The sequence below is a fragment of the Oncorhynchus mykiss genome, chromosome 21 (genome assembly GCF_057628025.1).
Source record: "Oncorhynchus mykiss isolate SJ-2025 chromosome 21, ASM5762802v1, whole genome shotgun sequence".
Taxonomy (NCBI): Eukaryota; Metazoa; Chordata; class Actinopteri; order Salmoniformes; family Salmonidae; genus Oncorhynchus; species Oncorhynchus mykiss.
In genome coordinates, this window is record NC_143042.1 from 8,158,149 (window position 1) to 8,173,809 (window position 15,661).

General features: G+C 40.6%; 1 protein-coding gene across 3 annotated transcripts in view; it reads left to right on the forward strand.

Moving 5' to 3' along the window:
• LOC110499865 (voltage-dependent calcium channel subunit alpha-2/delta-1) overlaps positions 1-15,661 on the forward strand; it is a 158,583-nt gene that overhangs the window by 133,530 nt on the left and 9,392 nt on the right. For 2 of the 3 annotated variants that reach the window (XM_090213652.1, XM_090213654.1), the window contains 9 exons: positions 92-207; positions 347-418; positions 7,245-7,312; positions 7,394-7,432; positions 7,622-7,693; positions 9,793-9,948; positions 12,551-12,603; positions 13,011-13,066; positions 13,510-13,633. In XM_090213652.1, coding sequence (XP_090069778.1) covers positions 92-207; positions 347-418; positions 7,245-7,312; positions 7,394-7,432; positions 7,622-7,693; positions 9,793-9,948; positions 12,551-12,603; positions 13,011-13,066; positions 13,510-13,633 — 756 coding nt within the window. The remainder of the gene's footprint in view (positions 1-91; positions 208-346; positions 419-7,244; positions 7,313-7,393; positions 7,433-7,621; positions 7,694-9,792; positions 9,949-12,550; positions 12,604-13,010; positions 13,067-13,509; positions 13,634-15,661) is intronic. The other variant, XM_090213653.1, reaches the window with a different exon arrangement.

Below are 15,661 nucleotides of genomic sequence, written 5' to 3' on the forward strand. Positions count from 1 at the left end.
TTCAGTATATTATGTTCTGTAGGAATGTTTGCTCACTTGATAAGTCTGTAGTATTCATGTTGATGCAGCTGAGTATGTGTGTGTTTTTCAGTGCTGGACTAGACTGGACAGAGGACCCTGAGACATACGAGTCAAGCTTCTATAAGAGAAGTCTGGACAATGACATCTACATCTTCACACCAACACCCTACCAGGAGGACACCAACAGTAAGTCAAGGGAGTGTGTGTATGTATGTGTCTGTCTGTCTGTCTGTCTGTCTGTCTGTCCGTCTGTCCGTCTTTCCGTCTGTCCGTCTTTCCTTCCTTCCTTCCTAACTGACCATTTCTGTTCCCTCTCTTGTCTCAGTGACTGAGGACTCAGTCCTGGTGAGCAGAGCAGTGAACCTGGACATTGATGGAGTCAGACTCAAACCAGCAGGTAAGGACTCTACATACCAGGGTCATGTTTAATTGGGCGCACAACCGTACATTTAAAAAAAACATTTGCAACGGAAAACATCAAAATAATGTCCATGTAGTCCCCCTTCAGTGACTTGTTTCTGTCCAGAGCATAAAAGGTTGTGGTGGTTGTTTAGTTCACACCATAATGGAACTGTAATGCTGTGGTGGTTGTTTAGTTCACACCATAATGGAACTGTAATGTTGTGGTGGTTGTTTAGTTCACACCACAATGGAACTGTAATGTTGTGGTGGTTGTTTAGTTCACACCATAATGGAACTGTAATGTTGTTTAGTTCACACCATAATGGAACTGTAATGTTGTGGTGGTTATTTAGTTCACACCATAATGGAACTGTAATGTTGTGGTGGTTGTTTAGTTCACACCATAATGGAACTGTAATGGTGTGGTGGATGTTTAGTTCAGTCTATAGTGGAAGTGTAATGTTGTGGTGGTTGTTTAGTTCACACCATAATGGAACTGTAATGTTGTGGGGGTTGTTTAGTTCACACCATAATGGAACTGTAATGGTGTGGTGGATGTTTAGTTCAGTCTATAGTGGAAGTGTAATGTTGTGGTGGTTGTTTAGTTCACACCATAATGGAACTGTAATGTTGTGGTGGTTGTTTAGTTCACACCATAATGGAACTGTAATGTTGTGGTGGTTGTTTAGTTCACACCATAATGGAACTGTAATGGTGTGGTGGATGTTTAGTTCAGTCTATAGTGGAAGTGTAATGTTGTGGTGGTTGTTTAGTTCACACCATAATGGAACTGTAATGTTGTGGTTGTTGTTTAGTTCACACCATAATGGAACTGTAATGTTGTGGTGGTTGTTTAGTTCACACCATAATGGAACTGTAATGTTGTGGGGGTTGTTTAGTTCACACCATAATGGAACTGTAATGGTGTGGTGGTTGTTTAGTTCACACCATAATGGAACTGTAATGTTGTGGTGGTTGTTTAGTTCACACCATAATGGAACTGTAATGTTGTGGTGGTTGTTTAGTTCACACCATAATGGAACTGTAATGTTGTGGTGGTTGTTTAGTTCACACCATAATGGAACTGTAATCATGTGGTGGATGTTTAGTTCAGTCTATAGTGGAACTGTAATGTTGTGGTGGTTGTTTAGTTCACACCATAATGGAACTGTAATGTTGTGGTGGTTGTTTAGTTCACACCATAATGGAACTGTAATGTTGTGGTGGTTGATTAGTTCACACCATAATGGAACTGTAATGTTGTGGTGGTTGTTTAGTTCACACCATAATGGAACTGTAATGTTGTGGTGGTTGATTAGTTCACACCATAATGGAACTGTAATGTTGTGGTGGTTGTTTAGTTCACACCATAATGGAACTGTAATGTTGTGGTGGTTGTTTAGTTCACACCATAATCGAACTGTAATCATGTGGTGGTTGTTTAGGAACTGTAATGTTGTGGTGGTTGTTTAGTTCACACCATAATGGAACTGTAATGTTGTGGTGGTTGTTTAGTTCACACCACAATGGAACTGTAATGTTGTGGTGGTTGTTTAGGAACTGTAATGTTGTGGTGGTTGTTTAGTTCACACCACAATGGAACTGTAATGTTGTGGTGGTTGTTGAGTTCATACCATAATGGAACTGTAATGTTGTGGTGGTTGTTTAGTTCACACCATAATGGAACTGTAATGTTGTGGTGGTTGTTTAGTTCACACCATAATGGAACTGTAATGTTGTGGTGGTTGATTAGTTCACACCATAATGGAACTGTAATGTTGTGGTGGTTGTTTAGTTCACACCATAATGGAACTGTAATGTTGTGGTGGTTGTTTAGTTCACACCATAATCGAACTGTAATCATGTGGTGGTTGTTTAGGAACTGTAATGTTGTGGTGGTTGTTTAGTTCACACCATAATGGAACTGTAATGTTGTGGTGGTTGTTTAGTTCACACCATAATGGAACTGTAATGTTGTGGTGGTTGTTTAGTTCACACCATAATGGAACTGTAATGTTGTGGTGGTTGATTAGTTCACACCATAATGGAACTGTAATGTTGTGGTGGTTGTTTAGTTCACACCATAATGGAACTGTAATGTTGTGGTGGTTGATTAGTTCACACCATGATGGAACTGTAATGTTGTGGTGGTTGTTTAGTTCACACCATAATGGAACTGTAATGTTGTGGTGGTTGTTTAGTTCACACCATAATCGAACTGTAATCATGTGGTGGTTGTTTAGGAACTGTAATGTTGTGGTGGTTGTTTAGTTCACACCATAATGGAACTGTAATGTTGTGGTGGTTGTTTAGTTCACACCACAATGGAACTGTAATGTTGTGGTGGTTGTTTAGGAACTGTAATGTTGTGGTGGTTGTTTAGTTCACACCACAATGGAACTGTAATGTTGTGGTGGTTGTTGAGTTCATACCATAATGGAACTGTAATGTTGTGGTGGTTGTTTAGTTCACACCATAATGGAACTGTAATGTTGTGGTGGTTGTTTAGTTCACACCATAATGGAACTGTAATGTTGTGGTGGATGTTTAGTTCAGTCTATAGTGGAACTGTAATGTTGTGGTGGATGTTTAGTTCAGTCTATAGTGGAACTGTAATGTTGTGGTGGTTGTTTAGTTCACACCATAATGGAACTGTAATGTTGTAGTGGTTGTTTAGTTCACACCATAATGGAACTGCAATGTTGTGGTGGTTGTTTAGTTCACACCACAATGGAACTGTAATGTTGTGGTGGTTGTTTAAGAACTGTAATGTTGTGGTGGTTGTTTAGTTCACACCATAATGGAACTGTAATGTTGTGGTGGTTGTTGAGTTCACACCATAATGGAACTGTAATGTTGTGGTGGTTGTTTAGGAACTGTAATGTTGTGGTGGTTGTTTAGTTCACACCATAATGGAACTGTAATGTTGTGGTGGTTGTTTAGTTCACACCATAATGGAACTGTAATGTTGTGGTGGTTGTTTAGTTCACACCATAATGGAACTGTAATGTTGTGGTGGTTGTTTAGTTCACACCATAATGGAACTGTAATGTTGTGGTGGTTGTTTAGTTCACACCATAATGGAACTGTAATGTTTTGGTGGTTGTTTAGTTCACACCATAATGGAACTGTAGTGTTGTTTAGTTCACACCATAATGGAACTGTAATGTTGTGGTGATTGTTTAGTTCACACCATAATGGAACTGTAATGTTGTTTAGTTCACACCATAATGGAACTGTAATGTTGTTTAGTTCACACCATAATGGAACTGTAATGTTGTGGTTGTTGTTTAGTTCACACCATAATGGAACTGTAATGTTGTGGTGGTTGTTTAGTTCACACCATAATGGAACTGTAATGTTGTGGTGGTTGTTTAGTTCACACCATAATGGAACTGTAATGGTGTGGTGGATGTTTAGTTCAGTCTATAGTGGAACTGTAATGTTGTGGTGGTTGTTTAGTTCACACCATAATGGAACTGTAAATTTGTGGTGGTTGTTTAGTTCACACCATAATGGAACTGTAATGTTGTTTAGTTCACACCATAATGGAACTGTAATGTTGTTTAGTTCACACCATAATGGAACTGTAATGTTGTTTAGTTCACACCATAATGGAACTGTAATGTTGTGGTGGATGTTTAGTTCACACCATAATGGAACTGTAATGTTGTGGTTGTTGTTTAGTTCACACCATAATGGAACTGTAATGTTGTGGTGGTTGTTTAGTTCACACCATAATGGAACTGTAATGTTGTGGGGGTTGTTTAGTTCACACCATAATGGAACTGTAATGGTGTGGTGGTTGTTTAGTTCACACCATAATGGAACTGTAATGTTGTGGTTGTTGTTTAGTTCACACCATAATGGAACTGTAATGTTGTGGTGGTTGTTTAGTTCACACCATAATGGAACTGTAATGTTGTGGGGGTTGTTTAGTTCACACCATAATGGAACTGTAATGGTGTGGTGGTTGTTTAGTTCACACCATAATGGAACTGTAATGTTGTGGTGGTTGTTTAGTTCACACCATAATGGAACTGTAATGTTGTGGTGGTTGTTTAGTTCACACCATAATGGAACTGTAATGTTGTGGTGGTTGTTTAGTTCACACCATAATGGAACTGTAATCATGTGGTGGATGTTTAGTTCAGTCTATAGTGGAACTGTAATGTTGTGGTGGTTGTTTAGTTCACACCATAATGGAACTGTAATGTTGTGGTGGTTGTTTAGTTCACACCATAATGGAACTGTAATGTTGTGGTGGTTGATTAGTTCACACCATAATGGAACTGTAATGTTGTGGTGGTTGTTTAGTTCACACCATAATGGAACTGTAATGTTGTGGTGGTTGATTAGTTCACACCATAATGGAACTGTAATGTTGTGGTGGTTGTTTAGTTCACACCATAATGGAACTGTAATGTTGTGGTGGTTGTTTAGTTCACACCATAATCGAACTGTAATCATGTGGTGGTTGTTTAGGAACTGTAATGTTGTGGTGGTTGTTTAGTTCACACCATAATGGAACTGTAATGTTGTGGTGGTTGTTTAGTTCACACCACAATGGAACTGTAATGTTGTGGTGGTTGTTTAGGAACTGTAATGTTGTGGTGGTTGTTTAGTTCACACCACAATGGAACTGTAATGTTGTGGTGGTTGTTGAGTTCATACCATAATGGAACTGTAATGTTGTGGTGGTTGTTTAGTTCACACCATAATGGAACTGTAATGTTGTGGTGGTTGTTTAGTTCACACCATAATGGAACTGTAATGTTGTGGTGGTTGATTAGTTCACACCATAATGGAACTGTAATGTTGTGGTGGTTGTTTAGTTCACACCATAATGGAACTGTAATGTTGTGGTGGTTGTTTAGTTCACACCATAATCGAACTGTAATCATGTGGTGGTTGTTTAGGAACTGTAATGTTGTGGTGGTTGTTTAGTTCACACCATAATGGAACTGTAATGTTGTGGTGGTTGTTTAGTTCACACCATAATGGAACTGTAATGTTGTGGTGGTTGTTTAGTTCACACCATAATGGAACTGTAATGTTGTGGTGGTTGATTAGTTCACACCATAATGGAACTGTAATGTTGTGGTGGTTGTTTAGTTCACACCATAATGGAACTGTAATGTTGTGGTGGTTGATTAGTTCACACCATGATGGAACTGTAATGTTGTGGTGGTTGTTTAGTTCACACCATAATGGAACTGTAATGTTGTGGTGGTTGTTTAGTTCACACCATAATCGAACTGTAATCATGTGGTGGTTGTTTAGGAACTGTAATGTTGTGGTGGTTGTTTAGTTCACACCATAATGGAACTGTAATGTTGTGGTGGTTGTTTAGTTCACACCACAATGGAACTGTAATGTTGTGGTGGTTGTTTAGGAACTGTAATGTTGTGGTGGTTGTTTAGTTCACACCACAATGGAACTGTAATGTTGTGGTGGTTGTTGAGTTCATACCATAATGGAACTGTAATGTTGTGGTGGTTGTTTAGTTCACACCATAATGGAACTGTAATGTTGTGGTGGTTGTTTAGTTCACACCATAATGGAACTGTAATGTTGTGGTGGATGTTTAGTTCAGTCTATAGTGGAACTGTAATGTTGTGGTGGATGTTTAGTTCAGTCTATAGTGGAACTGTAATGTTGTGGTGGTTGTTTAGTTCACACCATAATGGAACTGTAATGTTGTAGTGGTTGTTTAGTTCACACCATAATGGAACTGCAATGTTGTGGTGGTTGTTTAGTTCACACCACAATGGAACTGTAATGTTGTGGTGGTTGTTTAAGAACTGTAATGTTGTGGTGGTTGTTTAGTTCACACCATAATGGAACTGTAATGTTGTGGTGGTTGTTGAGTTCACACCATAATGGAACTGTAATGTTGTGGTGGTTGTTTAGGAACTGTAATGTTGTGGTGGTTGTTTAGTTCACACCATAATGGAACTGTAATGTTGTGGTGGTTGTTTAGTTCACACCATAATGGAACTGTAATGTTGTGGTGGTTGTTTAGTTCACACCATAATGGAACTGTAATGTTGTGGTGGTTGTTTAGTTCACACCATAATGGAACTGTAATGTTGTGGTGGTTGTTTAGTTCACACCATAATGGAACTGTAATGTTTTGGTGGTTGTTTAGTTCACACCATAATGGAACTGTAGTGTTGTTTAGTTCACACCATAATGGAACTGTAATGTTGTGGTGATTGTTTAGTTCACACCATAATGGAACTGTAATGTTGTTTAGTTCACACCATAATGGAACTGTAATGTTGTTTAGTTCACACCATAATGGAACTGTAATGTTGTGGTTGTTGTTTAGTTCACACCATAATGGAACTGTAATGTTGTGGTGGTTGTTTAGTTCACACCATAATGGAACTGTAATGTTGTGGTGGTTGTTTAGTTCACACCATAATGGAACTGTAATGGTGTGGTGGATGTTTAGTTCAGTCTATAGTGGAACTGTAATGTTGTGGTGGTTGTTTAGTTCACACCATAATGGAACTGTAAATTTGTGGTGGTTGTTTAGTTCACACCATAATGGAACTGTAATGTTGTTTAGTTCACACCATAATGGAACTGTAATGTTGTTTAGTTCACACCATAATGGAACTGTAATGTTGTTTAGTTCACACCATAATGGAACTGTAATGTTGTGGTGGATGTTTAGTTCACACCATAATGGAACTGTAATGTTGTGGTGGTTGTTTAGTTCACACCATAATGGAACTGTAATGTTGTGGTGGTTGTTTAGTTCACACCATAATGGAACTGTAATGTTGTTGTGGTTGTGTGGTTGATTGCAGTTGTGGGAGTGAAACTGGACATCAATACCTGGATGACCAACTTCATCAATGCTACTCTGAAGATGAACGTAAGTAGAGTGACGTTATTTCATAATGACTCTTAATTAACTCTTTGTGTCTGAAATGAAAACCGTTTCTTGTCTCTACAGTGTAAGGACGAGATCTGTGGTTGTCAGAGGAATGATGAGGTAAGATAATTTGATTGATTATACAGTTATATTAAATATGATTATTTGATTGGCGATAGAATTTTAAGACAAATACAACTATTGAATTAAGATGACTTGATTAAGCCTGCAAATAGTGATTGAGAATTATCCAATACTACCTCCCCTTATATGATGATGGTTTATCCCATTATCTCTATATGATTCCAGCATGTGGACTGTGTCATCCTGGATGATGGGGGATTCCTAGTCATGGCCAATCGGGATGAATACATCGGTCAGGTGAGTCACTCTCATCCGACTCTTATTCCATTGATATTACCTTGTTCAGCCGTACTCAACCCATAGTCAACACTGGCCCAACTCAAATCAACCTGATCCCGACTAAGTTTACCCAACATGTTCCAACCTTATACAACCTAACCCCATGTGCACTTCAACCCACTCAAACCCTATCTGAACCTAACTTCACCATACCCCCCCCCCCCCCCCCCCCCACACACACACACACACACACACACTACACCCAGTGTGGGCCCCTCACCCTACCACTTGAATAAATGTTTTTCAGGCTGCAGGCCCCAATCAGGGTGTGCGCTGGATAAATCAGTCCCCTTTAGATGTTTGGCAGGAGCACTAAAAAACGAGGGTTCCTTGTTTGGAGAAGGCCGCTCGACCCTAAATCATGTTTCCTACAGGAGGTACGGCTCTCCCTCTCCAGGGGGTCCTGGCGGGTCCCAGCCGACAGATCTGTGACTGTTAATTCATTATTTGTGTTTTTCTACAGGGAAAGGGGAGACAGGTTTTTATAGAAGCATTGATTTATATTTCCTTATGATAGACGTGGTGAGCCATAACCAACTCTTTCTCAGAATCTTGGGGTTTCAGGGTCCAAAATGAGGGGAGTGGTGTGATTTTGGGGTTGCTCACCGCGACCTTGCATAGCGGAAGAGGAGGGCATTTTTTTGGTTCTAGCAGACACACACACACACACACACACACACACAAACTCACACACTATCACGTACGCTTGCTCTGACGTACGCACATACACCCGCACACACACATAAGGTGCTATCACACCGAAAGGGTGTCTAGACGTGCCACGACCACTTCCTCCATGTTCATTTAGGCTTCCTGGTATACTGTGTTAATTTGATTCAATTGAATCCCACTGCTACATATTAGCTGGGTGAGCCATGGGTGATTTACTGATTGTGTGTGATTGTGTGCGTGCGCGGGAGTACATGTGCGGGAGTGTGTGTGTGAGAGAGCACATTCATGTGTGCGTGTGTTTTAAAAATGTGTGTGTGTCCGAGTGCTCATGAGAGCTGAGATGACTTCACCAAGATTAAAGCGTTTGGGTTTTTAATCCTATCAACAAAAAAAATGCTAAGGAAAACCTTTTTGAAATGGTTAGCCACACTAGCCTATCAGCGAGGGTTATTTCTGGACTGGTCAGTCCTGGACAGGATTTTTACTCAAATCACCTGGGTTATACTCTGAGTGTACAAAACATGACATAGACTGACCAGGTCAATCCAGTTGAAAGCTATGATCCCTTATTGATGTCACCTGTTAAATCCACTTCAATCAGTGTAGATGAAGGGGAGGAGACAGGTTAAATGTGTGCCATTCAGAGGGTGAATGGGCAAGTCAAAATATTTAAGTGCCTTTGAATGGGGTATGGTAGTAGGTGCCAGACGCACCGATTTGAGTGTCCCGTGTGTATCAACGATGGTCCAACACCCAAAGGACATCCAGCCCACTTGACACAACTGTGGGAAGCATTGGCGTCAACGTGGGCCAGCATCCCTGTGGAATGCATGCGGCACCTTATAATCCATGCCCCCGACGAATTGAGGCTGTTCTGAGGGCAAAAGGAGGTGCAATTCAATATTAGGAAGTTGCTCTTAATGTTTTGTACACTCAGTGTATATCCGTCAATTATAAAGAGTGGCAGGTAGCCTAGTGGTTAGAGCTTTGGGCCAGTAAACAAAAGGTGGCTGGTTCAAATACCTGAACCAATAAGGTGAAAAACCTGTCGATGTGCCCTTGAGCAAGGCACTTAACCCTAATTTCTCCAGGGGCGCCGTACTACTATAGCCGACCCTTTAGAACAACACATTTCACTGCACCTATCTGTTTTATTTGTATTTATTTTCAGAAATGTTATTATAAATGTTTATATGGGCACTGGGAACTCACAGGTGGTCGCAGATGTGTGGTGCGTGTGTGTGTGTGTGTGTGTGTTGTGTGTGTGTGTACGTCCAATGTATCTGCGTCAATCTGTGTGTGTTCATGTGCATAAGTGTCTGTTCTGCGTCCACTGGATCTTACATGTGCAATGCGCTTGCACATCCCCCCCCCCCCCCCTACAGATCGGCCAGTTCTTCGGGATGATCGACCCTATCCTCATGGTCAACCTGGTCAACATGTCTCTGTTCACGCTCAACAAGACGTACGACTACCAGTCGGTCTGCGACCCCAAGAGGGAGAGCAAGGGGTCCGCGGCGGGCCTGCGCTCAGTCTACGTGGTGAGTTACATAAGCCAGAGACACACACACATACACACATACACACACACCGTCACCAAAGGACCAGAAATAACCATAAATACAGATTAGATGGACACCAGGGGAAATGCGGGATAACGAGTAAGAGCCGTTTGAGCAGTCAAAGGCCTCCTGAAAATAATGGATTAGTCAGAGTAATGTCTTTGGGTAACACTTGGAGTGGACTGAGTGTTAGGTGGCGCTAAGACTATTTTGAAGCTGTTGTAATATGGGATCTTAAAGGGGTATTGAACATTTGGAATAACAAGCCACAGAATTGTAGTTTAAAGTGATGGTTCACTCTAAAATCAAAACTTGTCAGATGTTTTTAGACGTCAAACGTCGTCTAAGATCAAGGTGATATGTCTCAAGCTATTTGTTGTGTAGATCTGGCTATTTGATAAGGTGATATGTCTCAAGCCATTTGTTGTGTAGATCTGGCTATTTGATAAGGTAACATGTCTCAAGCCATTTGTTGTGTAGATCTGGCTATTTGATAAGGTGACATGTCTCAAGCCATTTGTTGTGTAGATCTGGCTATTTGATAAGGTGATATGTCTCAAGCCATTTGTTGTGTAGATCTGGCTATTTGATAAGGTGACATGTCTCAAGCCATTTGTTGTGTAGATCTGGCTATTTGATAAGGTGACATGTCTCAAGCCATTTGTTGTGTAGATCTGGCTATTTGATAAGGTGATATGTCTCAAGCCATTTGTTGTGTAGATCTGGCTATTTGATAAGGTGACATGTCTCAAGCCATTTGTTGTGTAGATCTGGCTATTTGATAAGGTGACATGTCTCAAGCCATTTGTTGTGTAGATCTGGCTATTTGATAAGGTGATATGTCTCAAGACATTTGTTGTGTAGATCTGGCTATTTGATAAGGTGACATGTCTCAAGACATTTGTTGTGTAGATCTGGCTATTTGATAAGGTGACATGTCTCAAGACATTTGTTGTGTAGATCTAGCTATTTGATAAGGTGATAAGTCCATGTTTAAAGCTATTTGTTGTGTAGATCTGGCTATTTGTGCGCGTCTTTCCCATTGGTTTGAGGCAATCTAATTTAAGGTATATACACATGCATCTTCATTTGGACAGTTTCTTGCAGCAGGAAAAAAAATCATGTATTTTTTTTATTTCACCTTTATTTAATTAACCAGGTAGGCTAGTTGGGGCTAGTTGAGAACAACTGCGACCTGGCCAAAATAAAGCTAAGCAGTTCGACACAAACAACAACACAGAGTTACACATGGAATAAACAAACATACAGTCAATAACACAATATAAAAAGTCTATATACAGTGTGTGCAAATGAGGTGGGATAAGGGAGGTAAGGCAATAAATAGGCCATGGTGGCGAAGTAATTACAATATAGCAATTAAACACGGGAATGGTAGATGTGCAGAAAATGAATGTGCAAGTAGAGATACTGGGGTGCAAAGGAGCAAGATAAATGAATAAATACAGTATGGGGATGAGGTAGTTAGATGGACTATTTACACATGGGCTATGTACAGGTGCAGTGATCTGTGATCTGGAAGGAAAGGAGGCCAAAGGAAGAATTGGCTTTGGGGGTGACCAGTGACAAGACAATTTTAGATTTAATTTTGGATTGGAGATGCTTAATGTGAGTCTGGAAGGAGAGTTTCTTTGTTAACCCTGCAGCAACAGGAAATGTGGATTAAAGTTCATGCACATTTTTGTAGTGGTTGATACATTTTTTGTTAGGACATAGTCTCACATTTTGAAAAAGAAATTACAAACTTTAGAGGCCTTTTTAAACCTACCTAATTTGCAATGGAAAATTCTCTGCAACAAAATATTGATAAAATTAAGATAGCACATCTAAAGCTGGATCTACACAACCAACAACGTTTGTGGTCTGTAGTCTTCTGACACACTTTTTGAGTGATCTATCACTTTAATTTAAAGTCATTTACAGAATTATTTAGGTCAATGTTGGGTCTAGATTTTTATCATACGTTTGTTAATTAACATACAGAATCTTTGTAGACTTTGATCTACATTTTCATTGTTACTGACAAATAGATTTTGACTACAAAAGTAGATCAAAGATGTAGATAATAGCTTTTGATTGGAATTTGATATGACTTTTAACATGGTTAGTTAGCTCCCCTTGATGACCAAACTCTATCAACCTGGAAAGAAAGGACACAGGCCTGAGTCACTAGACCAGAGCATTGCATGCTAATCATAATCAAAACAACATGGTTGTTTTTTCAGTCAAACCGGGAACCTACTTGTTGTTCCTTTTCACTTTGTAGATTTACACTAGCATCTGTTGTGGTGGGCTCTGTGCTAATTCCCTTCCAAAATCTTGTCTGGCTTGTCTGAGTCGGTGTCCGCGCACTTGGCAAATGCCTCGGCTCGAGACTCGCTTTGCCAGCACAATCAGGATGTTTAGAAAAGGTATAAGCCCAAGTTTAAAATGTGCTGTTTTACATGGAATGTTTAGTTATTGGGAGTTGTTTCGATTACCTGAAGTTACGCTTGGGCTTCACCATGTGAAAATATGTTTTTGTAATGTGTTTTGTAATACCCAACCTTTTTGTCCCTTGCAGCCCACCATAGCAGACATTTTGAACGTTGGATGGTTAGCATCAGCAGCAGCCTGGTGAGACCCAACTCTTGGTTCTTTAACACTGTTCCCAATGCAGATGTAAAAATACAGAGGCAGTCTGTGGGCCATCTGTGTAAGCATTCTACAGGTCCCAGAGCACTTTGTTTACACCAGCTCGCCTTCTGTCCTGATTTCATTCGCTGTGTGTCTTACAATATGTCCAATAAAATTAGATTTGTTTACAGGGAGGCTAACACATTGTCATATTTTTCCACACAAAGGCTTTTTGATTATGACATTTGCGGTTCTTTCGCTAAAAGCCAATAAACTCGCCATCTGAATGAAAATCTGTAAGAAATGTGGGTTGTGATGATACAGTATGTGAGTATTTTTCCTGTCACGGACAGGATGTTGGATGTTCTGTCAAGAGGTATTAATTTGTGTACTTTGATTCCCTACAGGTCGATACTACAGCAATTATTGGTTAGCATAGCATTCCCTAATTTCCTGCACGCAGGTGAGATTTCCGACTCTTCTAAAACATTTGTTTTGAATTAGGTTGTTAAGTATGATCTCATAAAAAATCACGTTGTTATAAAATGCCCCTTTTCTATTTAGCTTGATGGGCCCTTAATAAAAGTATTGGCGCTGTTGTTATGAAAGCAATGACGGTATTCTCAGAGCATAGCAAGTTATTCATCAAGCAATGATGAGCTATGCCAGGAATATTAATTGAGAAATAACATTGTTCAAATGTAGATGGATTTCTGTATGTTTTGGCTACCAGAGCAACTGAACAGTAATTTGTCTTCTCAGAACTTGAGAATGTACACGGTGTGTTCTATGGACATAACCCCTACCTTGCTGGATCCTTGACAATCTGTTTGTTTGTTTGTGTGCGTGTCTGTTGTGCGCGTGCGTGTGTGCTGCATTTGTGTGCGCGTGCTGTGTGTTCCACAGCAGACACTGATGACGAAATACCTGACATGTCCAAGGAGAGCTGTATCACGGAGCAGACTCAATACTTCTATGACAACGAGGAAAAGTCCTTCAGAGGAACACTAGACTGTGAAAACTGCTCCAGGTGAGAGCTGTCATTCACTGCAACCTATTTTACACACTCCAGGGTCCTTTACAGTAGGGAGATTTTTTTTTTAATGGGTAGGCACTACCTAAACTTGTCCAATAACAACATAGTATTCCATTTTCCATTGCAAAACATTTTGGTATTGCGTACCCAACTGAACATAACCTTGGTAAAACCTCATCAACAATCCTCTGGAACTGCCACACAGAGCACGAGATGGAACTTCACTCAACATTCTAGTTCTCTCCTTTAGTTAATACTATCAAAATGTCCCTTTAATTTGGGAATTGTGATCAAATAAATACAATATTACCCACTTTCAATGCAACATACCGAAACAAAACGAATTATGCAAGAAATGTTCTTGTAGGAAGAGCGCATTGGAGTACGATTCTATTGCATTGACATGCACGACTCAGGTCCACACTCTATTCTACGGTGCGGCATAACCAATCAGAACTGCAGTAGAATCAGACATATGCAAATAGACCTTTGCCATATATGGATCTGTGCCGTTCACTTTCGACTGGACTGTGCTTACAGCATGAGAGGTTGGGAGTAGATACGCTTGTTTTGAGATCAAAGCATCATTTGTCTGATTCTCTGTAATAATGGTATGGGAATAAAAAAGCATTTTATTTTGTTAAGTGGTTTCTTGCATCAAACAATACATTTTCAGTCACCTTGTATGAAGGGCAAGTGGATAAACAGGTTCATGTCAAGTCCTGCGTGTTTTTTTACAAAAGTCTTATGGAATGTAGACCTACATTGAACACCACACATTGGCTGCTACTGTAGGCTGAATGATAGAACAGCTATTTCCATGTTAAAATGTTATGGGGTGCATTTTCTCCATTGTTTTTGATGGTAGACCACTCTGATAGGCCTACATTATGATCAAATAGCCACAGTAGCCTACTTGGCCACTGTTGAAACTGTAACTTAAAGCGAGTTCAGCCTCAGTGTTCACAATAAACACACACCAGATGTTGCACAGAAAGTTTGCGCTCAGCAGACCTGAAATTTGCTCAGTGCCGAAAGAAATTAGAGGGATCATTGCTCGTCACACTTATTATATATGAACCCACCAAGAGCCAAGTACAACTCTACCTCAATAGAATACATTATTCTATGTGGCTCAGTGGGGAAAAGGCACTGGCTGATTGCTATCAGGCCTGCTCTAAACCAGCTGTGCAGATTCAAGACAGTGGAATGTGCTTGACCCATATTACCTCTGACAGTTTAGTTCCAATAATAGGGCATAGGATCCTATCTAAAGATGGTGCTGCCATACAATTGGTTTTAATGACTGTGTATACATCTGAAATGGCAATGTGGTAGTACACTACTTTTGGCTGTAGTACACTACTTTTGGCCAGGCTGGAAGGCACAGTGGGTTTAATGTTGGACGCAAAGAATCTTGGGAATCAGAACCCCTCAATTGACTACAAGCACCTTCATTCCCTCCACCCCACCACATAGCTAAATCACTGAGACTACAAACAACTTCTTCACACAGGTTATGTGCGATTTCATTCTAAAGTACTCTTGTTATATAGTCTTGGTGTGCTCTGCTTGTGGTCTGCTAGTACTCTGCTAGTGGTCTGCTAGTGGTCTGCTAGTGGCCTGCTAGTGCTCTGCTAATGGTCTGCTAGTGGTCTGCTAGTGCTGCTAGTGGTCTGCTAGTGCTCTGCTTGTGGTCTGCTAGTGCTCTGCTAGTGGTCTGCTGGTGGTCTGCCAGTGCTGCTAATGGTCTGCTAGTGCTCTGCTTGTGGTCTGCTAGTGGTCTGCTAGTGGTCTGCTGGTGCTGCTAGTAGTCTGCTAGTGGTCTGCTAGTGCTCTGCTAGTGCTCTGCTAGTGCGCTGCTAGTGCGCTGCTAGTGGTCTGCTAGTGCTCTGCTAGTGGTCTGCTAGTGCTGCTAGTGGTCTGCTAGTGCTGCTAGTGGTCTGCTAGTGGTCTGCTAGTGCTGCTAGTGGTCTGCTAGTGCTGCTAGTGGTCTGCTAGTGCTCTGCTAGTGGTCTGCTA